The 14,982-nt window shown below is 43.1% G+C and overlaps 1 protein-coding gene across 1 annotated transcript in view; it reads left to right on the top strand.

The window, feature by feature from the left end:
• Positions 1-315: 315 nt before the first annotated feature.
• Positions 316-14,982, top strand: part of LOC310873904 (glutamate receptor 1-like) — a gene marked incomplete at both ends in the record, with an annotated part of 100,096 nt that continues 85,429 nt past the window's right edge. The window contains 2 exons of the mRNA XM_083786481.1: positions 316-403; positions 672-806. Of these exons, the coding sequence (XP_083642607.1) occupies positions 316-403; positions 672-806 (223 nt within the window). The remainder of the gene's footprint in view (positions 404-671; positions 807-14,982) is intronic.

Raw genomic sequence — 14,982 nt, 5'->3', positions numbered from 1 at the left:
TGGAGTCACCACCACTCAGTGTATTAACACAATCCAAGGACACACGCAGCCAACCTCTGCGTCAGCAGCGCACAGGAGACAGCGAAACAAGAGAAGAGAAGACTGGAATAGAGTAGACATTCAAGAGAGAGAAGAAGCCTGACCACCAGGTGTTATTAAAACGAAAACTGTTTCTCCCCCCGTTGAATCGATGGCGATGTGACTGCAGCTCCAAAAGCGAACGTAGCGGAGAGGGGGAGGATTTAACACCGCGGACGGACCTTTATATATGCTTGGATTTTGGCTCATTTTCCTCAAGCCAATGCAAAAGGAAATATGCAGGGAAGCTTCGCCATCCTCTGCGCCAGTTTACTGGGGATGTGCTTGGGTTCAAGCTCAAGTTTTCCAAGTAACATCAACATAGGTAAGATAGACGAATGGTGCATGTCACGAATGTTTGCGCTCCGTTGAGAGCACAACATTAGCCCACATAGACTTGTAACCTATACACAATTGTTAATAAGTTTGATGCCGCATGATCACACATATGGCTATTTCGTTTCATTTCAGTGATAGACCACACTCAATTCTCAATCATGCAACCTGATTATCATCAGAGTGTGAGTGGTGAGAGCCCATTGGGTTCAAAGAGATTCCAGTAATAACACCGCCGGTTCCTTGTGTTCTTACAGGAGGATTATTCCCAAACCAATCGCACGAATATGAGGTTTTTCGGTTCGCGCTCACTCATCACCAGGACATCCCCAAACTGGTGCCGCAGGTGGATGTGATCAAGATGGGGAACAGCTTTTCCATGACATATGCCTGTGAGTACAATTGATATAATAACGCATGACTTCATAAAACAGTTTTTACACTGCTGGCATTTTCCTGCGAAACTGTTTCTTCAATCTGTTGCTTGATACAGTGATGATAAGAGCGTTTTTTCTTTAGTTTTTTTTTTTTACAGAAATAAGGCTGCATTTCTGAAGTCTAATGAAAAATATATAGCAGTATGGATTATAATCTCATTAATAATAGCTGTTGCATTGTGCCGAGGATTCAATTGTTTTGTGCCTTGAGCGAGGAGAGCCTTGGCATGGGTAACTACTGTATGGGGCTCAGACTCACAGCTGATTGGATAAAGCTCCCCAGAGGGCGACCATGGAAACCACAGTTACACATCATCATCATCGGCAGCAGAGGCAGATTTTTTAGCTGTTTCATCCGTTTTACATGCAGCAGGCCACAAGCCACCATGGGGAGACGGGACCCACGGGAACCCCCCCCCCCCCCCCCCCCCCCCCCCCACACACACACACACACACACACACACACACACACACACACAATACACATGTGCACCAATTATATCATGGTTGTGTTATTTATTGTAAAGATAGGCTGATCCATGCAGATTTTTGTTTTGTTTCTACGCACGTCATCTTTTTTTTTTAGCATGAATTTTAAAACGATCCCCTGCCTTTACCCTGAGGTAAAGAACAGCATTTAATTGTGCCACTGCTGCACAGTAACCCTACAGAGGGAGAAACCTCTTTCAGTGCAATTCCTAATAAGCCATGGATTGCTACTTTATCCCCCACCACACACACGCACGCCGGGCACGGTTCTAGCCTACCCCGCTAGGGTGGGCAGACTGAAAATATGGGGGGGACGGGGGATCCTCGTAAACCCCCAAAATGCATTGAAAACTATATACATCTATCTTCTCTTTCTTTGACCAACAGTAACCCAATTTCAATTAGCATTCAGCACCGTGTCTGTTAACAGCACTGATGGCAAACGGTGTTCAGGTGGGTCAATAAAAATGCTGCCCACCCAATCACAACCCAGCACACTGAAGGCTGGATAGCTGAAACGTCATTCGATGTTGTAAAGAATACAAACTAAAATGCAGTCTTGGTGTGTGTGACCCATCAAAAAGTCTTTAATATTATAATAAGGGGGACCCTTATTTAGATTTTTCAACATAATTATAACATAATAATTATTATCGCAACATAATATAGGCCTATGTACATTTTTTAGGCCTTATTTTATTCACTCTCTACCTGCTTGTATAGCTGAAGCTATGCAAAGAAAAGGATATTGTAATTCAGATGTAATAGTGGCAGAAAGAAAGAGCCCTGGAATTGGAAATAAAGTGGATCAGCACAGAGGCAGACTACTTAGATTAAATAATGTTCAGCTCTGCTTGCTAACAGGCTGGCCGTTTAACACGGTTAGTTAAATGGGAGATTGCCCATAACGCTCTAGCCTATAGTTGACAGTTAGCATTATGTAATTTAATCCTATTATAGTAACATGTGAAGTCGATAAACCCGAACCTCCTTTTTTTATCTCTCTAAATGGTTTTCAGTTGTTCATTGGGGGGGGGGGGGGGGGGTTCTGCCTGCCTGTCTCATGTCACAGGTTTTCAAATGTATACAAATCATCAATAGCCGATATAGGGCTGGAGTGGTTAATGTATGTTGTGTAATAATTTAAATCTACAAAGTAGAAAAAAAAAGATACCCTGATGAAGGCCGCATAGGCCGAAACGTTGCTATTTCCCTGTAAATAAATGGTGGTCACTGCATTTGAAGACAGTGTGCAGTTGTTTTCCTTGTTCAAATCTACAAAGTAACCATACTGTAGTAACTAAGTTTTCAAATAAGTGGAGTAGATGTAAAAGTACTAGACATTGGAAAATACAGGGGCACGGTGCACAGTTGGTGGTGCTGTCGCCTCACAGCTAGAAGGTCCTGGGTTCGATTTCCACTGGGGGCGCTGGGGGCGTGTTCTCGCTAAAAAACTAAATGATAATAATAAATTGGAAAATACTTCAAAGCACTTGAGTAAATGTACTTGGTTACTTTCCACCACTGGGGAAGGGCTGCCTGTCTTATACCAAATGTAAACGGTGCCACGACATCGGTCTCATTAATGTGACAGTGCTCTCGTTCCAGTGTGGATATGTGATGTACAAGAGTCAGGCTGCAGGACGAACGAAAGCATAGTGGGCTCACACAGTCTGTATAGCAGCAGGGGAGGGAGATGGACAGAGAGGCTTCATTACACCGACTGAGTAGCACGCAGCCTGCAGCTCCAAGACGGCGGCTAGGCGACACATGCAGGATGCGTAGGCGTGACATGGCCAGTGTATCTCCATTCTCCACAGTGATGAAACCGTAGAGGCGGAATGTGGTGTCTGGGTCATACTGTGAGCCCCCTTTTTATTCAACTTAAATCGAAAAAAGATCGAGATCTGGATTCAGACACCTATGCAATCTCATTTTGTGAAGAATCGTAAAGAATCGTGCTGCACTTGTTGCCTGTCCAATTCACTTTACGTTTACTCATTTTTGTTTGTTTGTTTTATAAATAATTTCATGGAAAGGAATCATGATCTCAATTCATGGAAAATCGTGATTCACATTTGAGCAAAGATCGTGCAGCACGGCCCAGGCCGTAGCGTAACGGTCTGGGCACCGGAATGGTAATCCAGTCGCAGTGTGCCGCGGGTTCGACTCCCGGACCCAACACGGCCTTTACTGCATGTCATCCCCCCATCTCTCTCCCGTTTCCTGTCAGCCTACTGTCTGTCCCTTCAAAAATCAATAAAAGGCGTAAGCCGCAAAAAAATATCTTAAAAAAAAAAAAAAGATCGTGCAGCACTATGGGGGGGGGGGGGGGGGGGGGGGGTAGGCAGTAGGCACTGTAACAATGCACGCGTGTGAAAGTGCTGCCGGGGTGCTGCCGGGGTGGGGGCTGTATTATGCAGCAAATTCAATATACTCGCAAGCCAGGATATATTTTCATTATCTGACTTCACTCAACCTGCCGATCACATTCACGCCATAGCAGTCGCAACCACATGAAGGTGGTTGTCATACTCGTTGTCTGTCAATTCAGGATTTTCTAATCTAGCTGTGTGTGCATAAAAGGGGGCAGTGTTCACAGCATTGTGGCTAATCCAAAACATGGACAAACTCAATGGCATCATTTTTATATACGACACCATAGACAACCAATATAAGGAAACATTTTCCAAATTTCATCATGCTTTAAGTAGCATGTGACAATTGTGACTTGTCAAACTAGGGGGTTTTCTATAGCCTGCAGGCTAATAAGCCAGACTCAAATCACATGTCGTGTGGTATTTGAGTCTGGAGTTGCTGTGTATGGATCTTGTTTCCCGGGGGGCGGGTTCAAACATTTTCTCTTTGACGCAATTGGTCAGAGCTATACTGTCAGTCAAAGGTCTTAAGCATTGAACGTCACTGTACCAAAGCCCGCCCATATTGCATACCGTGTCCCGATTGGCCACACCAGTTCTCTGGTGTAGGAAATGGGCGTACAATTGAGCCTCTCCAGACCGTAATCCGCCGGAAGGCAATTTATTTTTTGGCCAACGGCTGATTCGGTCTGGCTTATTACCCAGGCTAGGTTTTCTAGCCCTGGTCCATAGCTCTAATCCGTTGCATTTAGAGCTATGTTACTCTCGACTTCCACCGCTCGCATGAATGCAGACCAGCCTCTCGTCTTTAGCGTAATTAAAAATAACGTTTTTGCTACTCACCAAAACAAAGGCAGGTTGTGTCATTAGAAAGCCTACTTTCCTTAGTGGGAGAACTCTGAGCCCCCCACCACACATGTAAACGTTACTTTTTGGCCAAAAGGCGATTTTGTTTCCACCGGGAAAAAATACTGTTAGTTACTCCACTGCGCTTTCTACCGATATTGCCCTCCGGTGAAAAATATCCCTTTCTGTGGACCTTAATGATGAAGTGAATAGAAAAAACACAAATAAAAAGTATGGCATGCCATCATAGGTCATGTGCAATGTTGGCCCTGTCGCTCCCCGGCTAATAAGTACATAATGTAAATACCGCGTGTGTGGCAACACGCATGTCAGAGGAACCCATGAATATCCCAGTTGGCAGTCGATTGTCACCATTTCCAAATATCGTCCAGAAAGAGAACACACGTCTCACACATCTTCTATTCCTGCTGTGCATCACTTGCTTTGCTATATGCAGCTGTGATGCTTGCTGTGTTTTTATTAGAATATGCATATAGGGCTGGACCACACAAGATTTTTTTTAAATAATGGGATGAATCTAGAGTTGCAATACCCTCCATTGACTCCCCAGTCCCCACTTATCCAATAAATATCGTTTTGCTAGAAGTTATTCATGCATCCCTCTTTTATCCATCCGGTGAGACGTGTCGCCGCATTTTGTATCTTGTCTTATCTTATAATTTAAGATATGATTGTCCTAATACTGTCAATCTTTTTTTTTCTCTTGACTAAAACTGACCAAAACCCTTTGAAGTTTTCATTGACTAAAACTACACTTAAACTAAAAAGGATATAAATGACTAAAACGTGACAAAAACTAATAAGCATTTTGTCCAAATGACTGAAATGTGACTAAGACTGACAACACTGCTGGGGGGGGGGGGGGGGGGGGTATACTCCAAGAGCATACAAATGGAACCAAATGGATCCTGATTTTCAGGGTTAAATTATCACTGATAAATTGTATCAAAAGGGGGTCTGTGGCCTAATGCATGTCAAACTGGGGGTTCTTGGTATTATAATGTCTGCATATCTTATCAAAGGGGGTCTGTTAGATATACTGAACGTGGGATACTATAGGCTACTAGTGTGTAAACTGTGTATATGCTATAGCCCCCTCTTATTTAGCTGCTACAGTATTTATTTACTCTTTGAGTGAGAAGTAAAAAAAACATTATAAGCCTTGAAAGGTCATTGGTTTAAGAAAGCAGGGCTGTCTGTACTACTGTCACTTTACCTTTGCATAATCATATTGGTGCAAAATATTTGCACAATCCTCACAGAAAAGGTGTGTTTATATTCCAGTTTAAAAAAAAAACATATCTGTTGCATATCGGTTATCGGTGATTGTATACCCTCTATCGGGTGTGCAGTGATAGTTTTGGCATCTGTGATTAAAGGGGAATATCTTGATGATTAAGATACCTGGCGTAAGCCGCAAAAAAAGAAAAAAAAAGATACCTCCAGTTCTAGGACTTTTTTTTATTATTTCAACAGCTCTAAGGTATATTAATGACATAGCGAAAATAGTAGTTCTAGCGGAACGTGCAGTCGGTTTTCGCGAAACGCGGGCATATGGTAGAGGGCCATGCCAAACGGTGAGGATGCGAAGCCCACAACCATTGGCCAAAGGGTGGCGCTATAGCACTCAATTGAAAATGCAAACTTTGACCACGCATAGCTCATGATCCGTTTGACCGTCGGCAATGAAACCTCGACACACATATGCGTCTCCTCATGCCGAACAAGTATCGTGCTCTTACTTTTGACCTCTGACTTCTAGATCACCCGCCAAAATGCATCTCCTCCCAGGATCTTTGATCAAAATGCACGAAAACCTCTACACATGAACTTTGGACCTGAAACATGTATAAAGAACTTGATCCTGATCAAATCAAGTTCTTTACTCATGAATTGATAGTTTATTTGATGTTGTACAACAGTGATTTTGAAACAAAGTCTTGGACTTGGATTTGGACACCTGGCCTTTCAGGTCAGGTCTTTTGTGAATGATTTTGCTGTCCAGTTAGCTCGGTGGGTAGAGCTCTTGAACACATGGTCATTGGTTCAAATCCGGGCGCTGCCAAATTCTGTGTATCAGTCTTCAAGAACCCCCTTCTTCAAGAACCCCCCCCCCCACTATAAAAAAACCGAACCTGTCACAATTCCATGGTCTTCTTTTTCTTTCATGTTTCTATGGCTTTTTGTGGCTTATTCTTATTGCTTATTGCCTTCCTGCTTGGTCCTGCCTTATCGCTTATTTCTTTCTAGTTAAAGAAGAAAAAAGCTCTATATTCTGATAGCAATCATTGCAGTGTTTGTTCGGTAACGGGGGTCTCCCTGCCTCTCCACTCCAGCACTAGAAAACACATTTTCAGGTGGGTCATCAATTTCACCCAATCAGAAGAAGAGATCAACTTTCATTGTATAGTGTTCCAATTCTGAGACACACACACACACACACACACACACACACACACACACACACACTTCCAATTTCACCTGTTTATCTTGTATGCTGTATCTCTCCTGATGGGAAGAAATTGGTATCCCAACATGAAAATGGATTTTCTGTTTACTGTTGCAATGATTACTAGGCAAGGGATCTTTTCTTTTTCTTTTTTTTTTTTTTTACAAAGAAATCACTTACACCATGTTTAAGGTTTAAATATGTAAATTATTATCAAACAAACAAACAAAGCTCCATCTGTAGGCTGCATCAGTACAATGTTGTAAAGACGGAGAGGAATACATTTTTACTCGCATTTGAAGAGAATACAACCCCCATAAAGATAAATGTATAGGATGCTGTTGCAGCAGCTGTCAGAGCGACACGCTCCAACCCGAGAAACGTGTGCTTCTGGTGTGAAAGGCAGTGGTAGAAAGTAATTAAGTGTATTTCTTAACACATAATCCACCACTGCCGTTGATGTACGGCAATTAATGGCAATTAATAAATGTTACACTCCCCGCCATTGCCGTTGATGTACGGTAATTGGTCTTTTATAGTGCTTTTGATTGATCTAGTCACAATGCTACTCACGTTAGCATCGGGGTTGCTAGCTGGTGTTGTCAATAACCCTGGATCGTGCCATCTTGATCGCCGTGCACATAAACAGCCATTCTATCCGTTTTTTTTCAATTGCCTGTAGCCTATCTCCTATTCCTTGTCCTATTTCTGGTCAAAACGGTTTATTCCACGGCCCAGAGCCGACGTTGTGATCCCCCTCCATTATGTTTTAGCAGCACGGACGGTAGACAGGGAGTGATCAAGGATAATCACACACCCTAACATAAGATCATAACATCCGGTCTGGGTCTTTTGCTCTTCAAAATAAGAGTTGAACAGGGGAAAATGCTGGCGTGAATTATATCACAAGTTATCAATAAATGCTGGCGGACTAAGTACTGTACCTAAGTACTTTGTATTACCGATTTCCAGTACTTTTACTGCTACTCAACTCCACCACTACTTCTCAGTGGCAAACATTGTACTTTTACTGCACTACTTTAGTTACTTTCTACTAGATTTGTATTACTATTACAAAACATACAGTAACCACTTCAGCCCTATACATTTCAAAAATATGAAATGGGACATTCTGCATAACGACTACTTTCTACTTTTGGTACTTAACCTACATTTTGATGCCAAAATACTTTTGTACTTTTACTTGTAACGAAGTAGTTCTCCATTGCAGTATTTTACTTAGGTATCTCAATTGAGTACGTTTTCCACCACTGCCTGTTTGGGCCATCATTTCACTGTGCAGGAAGTGGCAGCGCTTCCGCGTCCAGTGTGTGAACCTGCCATGTGAAAAAGCCAAGGAGTGAATGGGCCCTTGTCCCGGACGATGAATGAGGCTCCGGATGAGGCTGATACACATCAGCTGGCTCCGCGTGCACACACACACACACACACACACACACACACACGTGCACACAGGCACACAGGCACAAAAGCGCACCTCGACATTAAAAATGCACACACACCAGCATGCAATTAAAATGCAGGGTCACGTACAAACGCATGCATGCATGCATCCAAAAAACATACACACACACACACACACACACACACACACACGGAGAGAGAGGGGGAGAGAGAGAGAGAGAGAGAGATTAATGTGTACTGTTACAGGCAGTTACAGGGCTCGAGATTAACGGCGTCCCGGCGTCCCGGGGACTGTAAAATATCTATTTGGGACGTAAATGTATCTCATTCGGGACGGTTTCGGGACGAGAGGAGTTTTTACACTGAAAATGCGCATTTCGTGTGCAGCGGTGAGCAGCATGAGAATTTGCCGTGCCGTCAGAGTAAGACAGTTGACAACAACAACGCACACACTACATTCACCCAACGGAATCATAGGAATTATATTGCTTTTGCCCCGTGGATGGGACATTTAGATTGAAAAACTATCGGTTGGAAGCCTGGATAAAACCATGGTTGTGTGCCACAGAGAGGTTCCATAAGGACATGGGGCTACACTACAGCAACGTTTAACGTTAGCTTCCATGCTAGGCTTGCTAGCTGGCATCGACATAATATGTTGGTATATATCCTCTGAAGCAACAGATGTTTTCTAATGCTCAGATTGTTCTGGAATTGCTGCCCCAACACGGTGGAATGCACACCCCAAAACGCTCTCATTCCACAGTTTTTATTGATTGTATTTATTATTATTATTATTTATTGATCCTTCGTCTTAGTATTCCCCCTAATATAGTTGTTTTTATTTGTTTTCTCATGCCAACCATGTAATAGACATTTGAGTATTCATATATCTGCATTGCTGCACGTTATCTGTTGGTCTTTGATCTAGTAGCCTACACCAAAGTTTTATAAGCTACTGTAGTCACTATTCATTGATTCACTGGTAGGCTACACCAAAATAACAAAATCCATTTGAAAATAAATATCACTGTTCTCAGGTCGAATATTGATATGCGATTAAAACATGATTAATTTAGATTAATTAATTACAATGCCTCTGATTAATTCGATTAACATTTTTAACCAAGCCCTATTTTTCATCTGGGAGCATTTTGACTAAATCAGTGTATCTACAGAAGAAACATGAAGCCAAACAAATAATACACTGTCTGCATGTATTCAATACAGTACATTATTTGTTTGGCTTAATTGTATTTGTATTATATTATATTACAATTTTCCCCGGAACGGTATACATTTACTTCGGGACGGTTCAAATTGTATTTTGGGACGGTTCCGGGACGGTGGTGAAAAAAGTTAGTCTGGAGCCCTGGGCAGTTACATCATTGTGTGTGTGCACACGGTTGCACGCACATACGGTATGTATGTATGCATGTATACGGTATGTATGTATGCACTATGCATGTTTGTATACGTAACACCCCTGTTTGTAGTGTCTGTTGTTAATGTGTGTGCAGGTGTGTAGCCTACCTCTGTGTGCTCGTACTGTACACACATGGTGATAGGAAAGAGCTTCCTGGATTTACTCTTTTTACTTACAGCAGCTAAAAATAACTGCATCGGATACCATGTTCACACAACATATTAGTCACTGTGCTCACTTATATTACATTACCATAATCTGCTATTGACTTGGTTTATAATAAGGACGTCGCTGAATCGCTAGAGCTTCATGCACAATCCCCTGAAGGCCTCTTCAGGGGATTGAGGGACTCCCCTCTTTGATATCATATGTGTGTGTGATGGCTAAGTCTTTGGGTAGAAATCTCATATGTAGAAGAAATTAAATTGTGAAACAGAGAAAGCTGCTATTCGAACCACTGTGGCGACTAGATATAATTATATGAATTTAGATTAATGAGCAACCAGCTCTGCATTTAATCGTATGCCCAAACCCAACCATGCAACCCAAAAGAAAACTAAGACTAATTGGGATCAATGGCAAAGACAATTCGTGTTGTCGCTCGAATCATGGCCGGTAGTATTTCCTCAACTCTCAGAGGATCCTCCGAACACTCACAGGAGCGAGAGGATCTGACCTCTGTGCGAGCTAGCCCTGATCGATGAACGGAGCACCACACAGATTCACAGGGGGCCCGTCAGCCTGATCAATACGGGATAGATGAGGACGGTGTCGAAAGAGAGAGTGTGTGATTCATCCTGGGCAGTCCTCGAGGACGGATATAGAATTATTAGCAGTTGATGGGCATGTGTGTAGTTCCGCGCTACACACAGGCATAGGTTATGCAGCGGTCAAGTCCAGGCACATTGAAAGACGCCTTCGCGTTTGAGTAAGGACTGGCCAGTGCACTTGTGCAAGGACACGCTGTGATTGGCCAGTAGACGTTTTGAGTGGCAGTCGGGGGGGAAAAGGTCTCGCCAGGACATTTACTTTTCTGTGCATTTTATATAATGGTTAGACCTCCCCTCTCGTCGTGGTTGTACTTTATCGTAACTGTACTTTATCCCCTACTACAGGCTTTCTCAAACTGTGGTGCGCGCACCGCTTTGGGTGCGCAAACGTTCTCTAGGGGGTGCGTGACCTGAAAAGGTGGACAGCTTATGGTGTTATTTAACACAAATACTCACCACTCATCTTTAGTTAACCAAACTAAAATCCAGTAATCCACACGCGTCATGTTAACCAGGAACACTGTGCAGTGCAAGCTAAGTAGGCTAATTAACAACAGTGTGTGTGTGTGTGTGTGTGTGTGTGTGTGTGTCACACTCCAAAACCGAAAGGACCATTTACTGAAACATGAAGGCGATTCCGCACTCGGTTGAAGGACATATCTCAAGTTCGTCCAGCAATAATGCGCACACTGTACCAATACTGATACTATGACATTTTATTGGAGGGACTCTGCACTGTTTCACCTAGGGACTTCCCCTCAATGTTTTCTTCAGCTCACATTGGCTCATCTTGTCAAGCTACAAGCAAAGCTATGTTAGCTACGTTGAAGATAAATTATGTTGCTGAACCGAAATAAGTTTCATATCTATGTTGAAGTAGCTATTGAAATTGTTATTTAAGCAATATTACATGAGAGGGTGTGCTTTACCGTTATTGGTGCACACCAGCGTCATTAAAACTAAGATATTCACTAAATAATTATATTGTTTTAATGACAGATGTAGCTACTACGACCACAACTGTCCCAAGAAAATCGCTAGTCTAGCAACCCAGTCGGCTGCGCTATGGGAGAACAGAACAGCAGATGTATATGTTTTGATTAGGTGTTCCATCATGCTCGTTTGAAACATGGCTAGATGGCTGTTTCAACCAATCAGATTGCTTCCTCGAAACAACCTGGTCCTGTTGTGTAATTCCTACTTTTAGTTCTATAGTTGTTGTGCCTGTTTTGGTTGTTGAAAGTATAATGCAGTATGTGGCGATATTCACTGCAGATGGGGAGAAATGACGAATGATGATATTTTATGCCTCTGAACATTTTTTGAAGCGGTTATCCGTAATGTGATATATATACTCCTTCATTCGGTCTGTAACGTGTGATTGAGATTGCATTGAGAAATGATGTCTCACCTCATACGGTATCTACACACACACACACACACACACACACAGACACAGACACAGACAAACACACACACACACACACACACACACACACACACACACACACACACACACACACACACACACACACACACACACACACACACACATAATACTATAACAACCGAAAGAGCTTCATCAGACTCATTTAATGTATTATTCATTGCAGCTCATCCAAAGCTATATATGGACATAATTATGTACGTATTCATATTAATCCAATGAAATAAAAAACTGTGGTATTCTGTTGTGATTATGGCCTCGATGGGGATTAGCTTACACGGGGAAACTGGGCGAAGAAACGTTTTTCCTGGAGAATCCCCCCCCCCTCTATCCATGTATTTTCATGTGCAAATGCACACATCGCATCACAACACATTGCCATGTCTGCCATCTCCTTGACCGCCTCCTGCCTCAAAGAACGCCCCAAAAAACATAGTCTAATCTTATCTAGGATGTGACCAGTGGTGTAGTAACTACAGTAAGAACATTTACTTAAGCACTTACTTACAATTTTAAGGTATTTTTTATTGTACTTAAGGATTTCCAATCCCTTTACGTCTACTCCGCTACATCTCAGAGGCAAATATTATATATGTACTATTATTCCACAATTATTTGAAAACTTTAGTTAGGCTATACTTACTTTGTAGATTTTGATAATTTTTAACAGTAAGACGCCCTGAGGGTATCCGCCCTGGTTGATGGGAGACTTCTTGGTGAGCACTGGCGCTTTGGCATGGTGGGTCGGATCAACATATGGAATGAATTCTGTACTGGCCATATCTCCATATATGGCCAGTACAGAATTCATTCCATATGTCTCGAGTGTACAGAGTTTGATGAGGTCAGATCAACAGATGGAATTTCAGAAGAGGTCAGCTCTATATATCGAGATCTAAGGGTGGCAGCGGGGGCAGTGTCTTACCCTGTACAGGGTTTGATGAGGGCCCAGGTAGGGCCGGGCCTTAATTTATGGGCCTGTTGAGAACTCTACTAACGTCTCCCTAGGGAGACGTTTGAGAGGCATCCTAACCAGATGCCCGAACCACCTAAGCTGGCTCCTTTCCAGGCGAAGAAGCAGCGACTCTACTCCGAGTCTCTCTCGTGTGACTGAACTTCTCACCCTATCTCTAAGGGAGATGCCAGCCACCCATCGAAGAAACAGTAACCACAACCATTTCGACCATTTAAAAATAGCTGATCTACAAGCTCACAATGCGTCTCATTGCAACACGTAGTGAGGTTGTAGATCTGCTATTGTCAAAAGATTTGTATACATTTGAAAACTTGAACCAAGATATTCTGCATAATGACTACTTTTACTTTTGGTAATTTAATTACATTTTGACGCCAATACTTTTGTACTTTTAGTCGAGTACATTTTGAATTCCGGACTTTTATGTATTTCTACATTGCAGTATTGATACTTTTACTAAAGTGAAACATTTGAGCATTCCACCACTGCATGTGAGCGTGGCGAGGCAGGGGTGGTTGAGGATTGGAGGTCAAGCTGTCATCACAGACCTGGTGGATTGTGTCAATCAGACTCATGGGAGCCGTGGTTTATTGTGTAGCTGCCGTGTCAGCTGTCTGTTCACAGCTGTGCTGAACGGGTTTGTCCTCAGGGTTCATGGGACATATCACAATGTAGTCGGCTGAACAGCGTGTCACTTTTCCCCTTCGGACATTTTGGGACAGGGCAGATATTTGTCAAGAAGAAAACCATGCTAGCAGAGAGAACAGAGGCAGTGATGGAAGTGTGTGTGTGTGTGTGTGTGTGTGTGTGTGTGTGTGTGTGTGTGTGTGTGTGTGTGTGTGTGTGTGTGTGTGTGTGTGTGTGTGTGTGTGTGTGTGTGTGTGTGTGTGTGTGTGTGTGTGTGTGTGTGTGTGTGTGTGTGTGTGTGTGTGTGTGAGACAACGCCCTGGTAACGTCTGTCCCAACAGCCAGGAATCTTGGTGTTGTCCTGGACAGTCAGCTCTCGTTCAAAACTCACATCACAGCTGTCACTCGATCCTGTAGGTTCACACTCTATAACATACGACGAATTAGACCGTTCCTCACCCAGGAATCAGCCCAGCTCCTAATCCAGACAACAGTCTTGTCAAAACTTGACTATTGTAACTCCCTCCTTACTGGCCTACCAGCATGCGCACTTAAGCCTCTCCAGCTGATCCAAAATGCCGCAGCTCGCTTGGTCTTTAACCAGCCAAAATTCTCACGTGTCTCCCCCCTGCTCCGCTCCCTCCACTGGCTCCCGGTCGCTGCCCGCACAGAATATAAAACTCTGATGCTGGCATTCAAAGCAACCAAAGGTATGGCTCCCCCATATCTTGCAAGTATGATTGAACCCTACAAACCCTCCCGCGCACTCAGATCAGCCAACGCAGGGAAGCTGGAAGTACCCTCACTAAAAACGCCGGGACAACGCTCCACACGTCCCAGACTCTTCTCCCTTCTGGCTCCAAAACTGTGGAATGCACTTCCCATTGCAGTCAGAACTGCAGCATCACTCCCAATCTTCCGCCGTAGTCTGAAAACCCACCTTTTCAGACTCCATCATGGCCCATAGCACTTACCCTACCCCCTTAGATAGCACTTCCGTAGACTTAGATAGCATTTGATACAGACTTATAGCATGTTATGTAGACAGCACTATAATTGCATTGTATATAGTCATAGCACGCCATAGTACATATGTATAGCATAGTAGTATATATGTATAGTTTCATTATATAGATATTCCACTGTTACTTTCTTAGCTTACGCGTGTGTGTGTGTGTGTGTGTGTGTGTGTGTGTGTGTGTGTGTGTGTGTGTGTGTGTCTGTGTGTGTGTCTGTTTGCGTGAAGCTGACCTATGTATAAACTTCACTATGTTTTT

The sequence above is a fragment of the Protomyctophum parallelum genome, assembly GCF_964188405.1.
Source record: "Protomyctophum parallelum genome assembly, chromosome: 16".
In the NCBI taxonomy this organism is placed as follows: Eukaryota; Metazoa; Chordata; class Actinopteri; order Myctophiformes; family Myctophidae; genus Protomyctophum; species Protomyctophum parallelum.
Note: the sequence above shows the minus strand (reverse complement) of the source record. Positions and strands in the feature narration are given on the sequence as shown.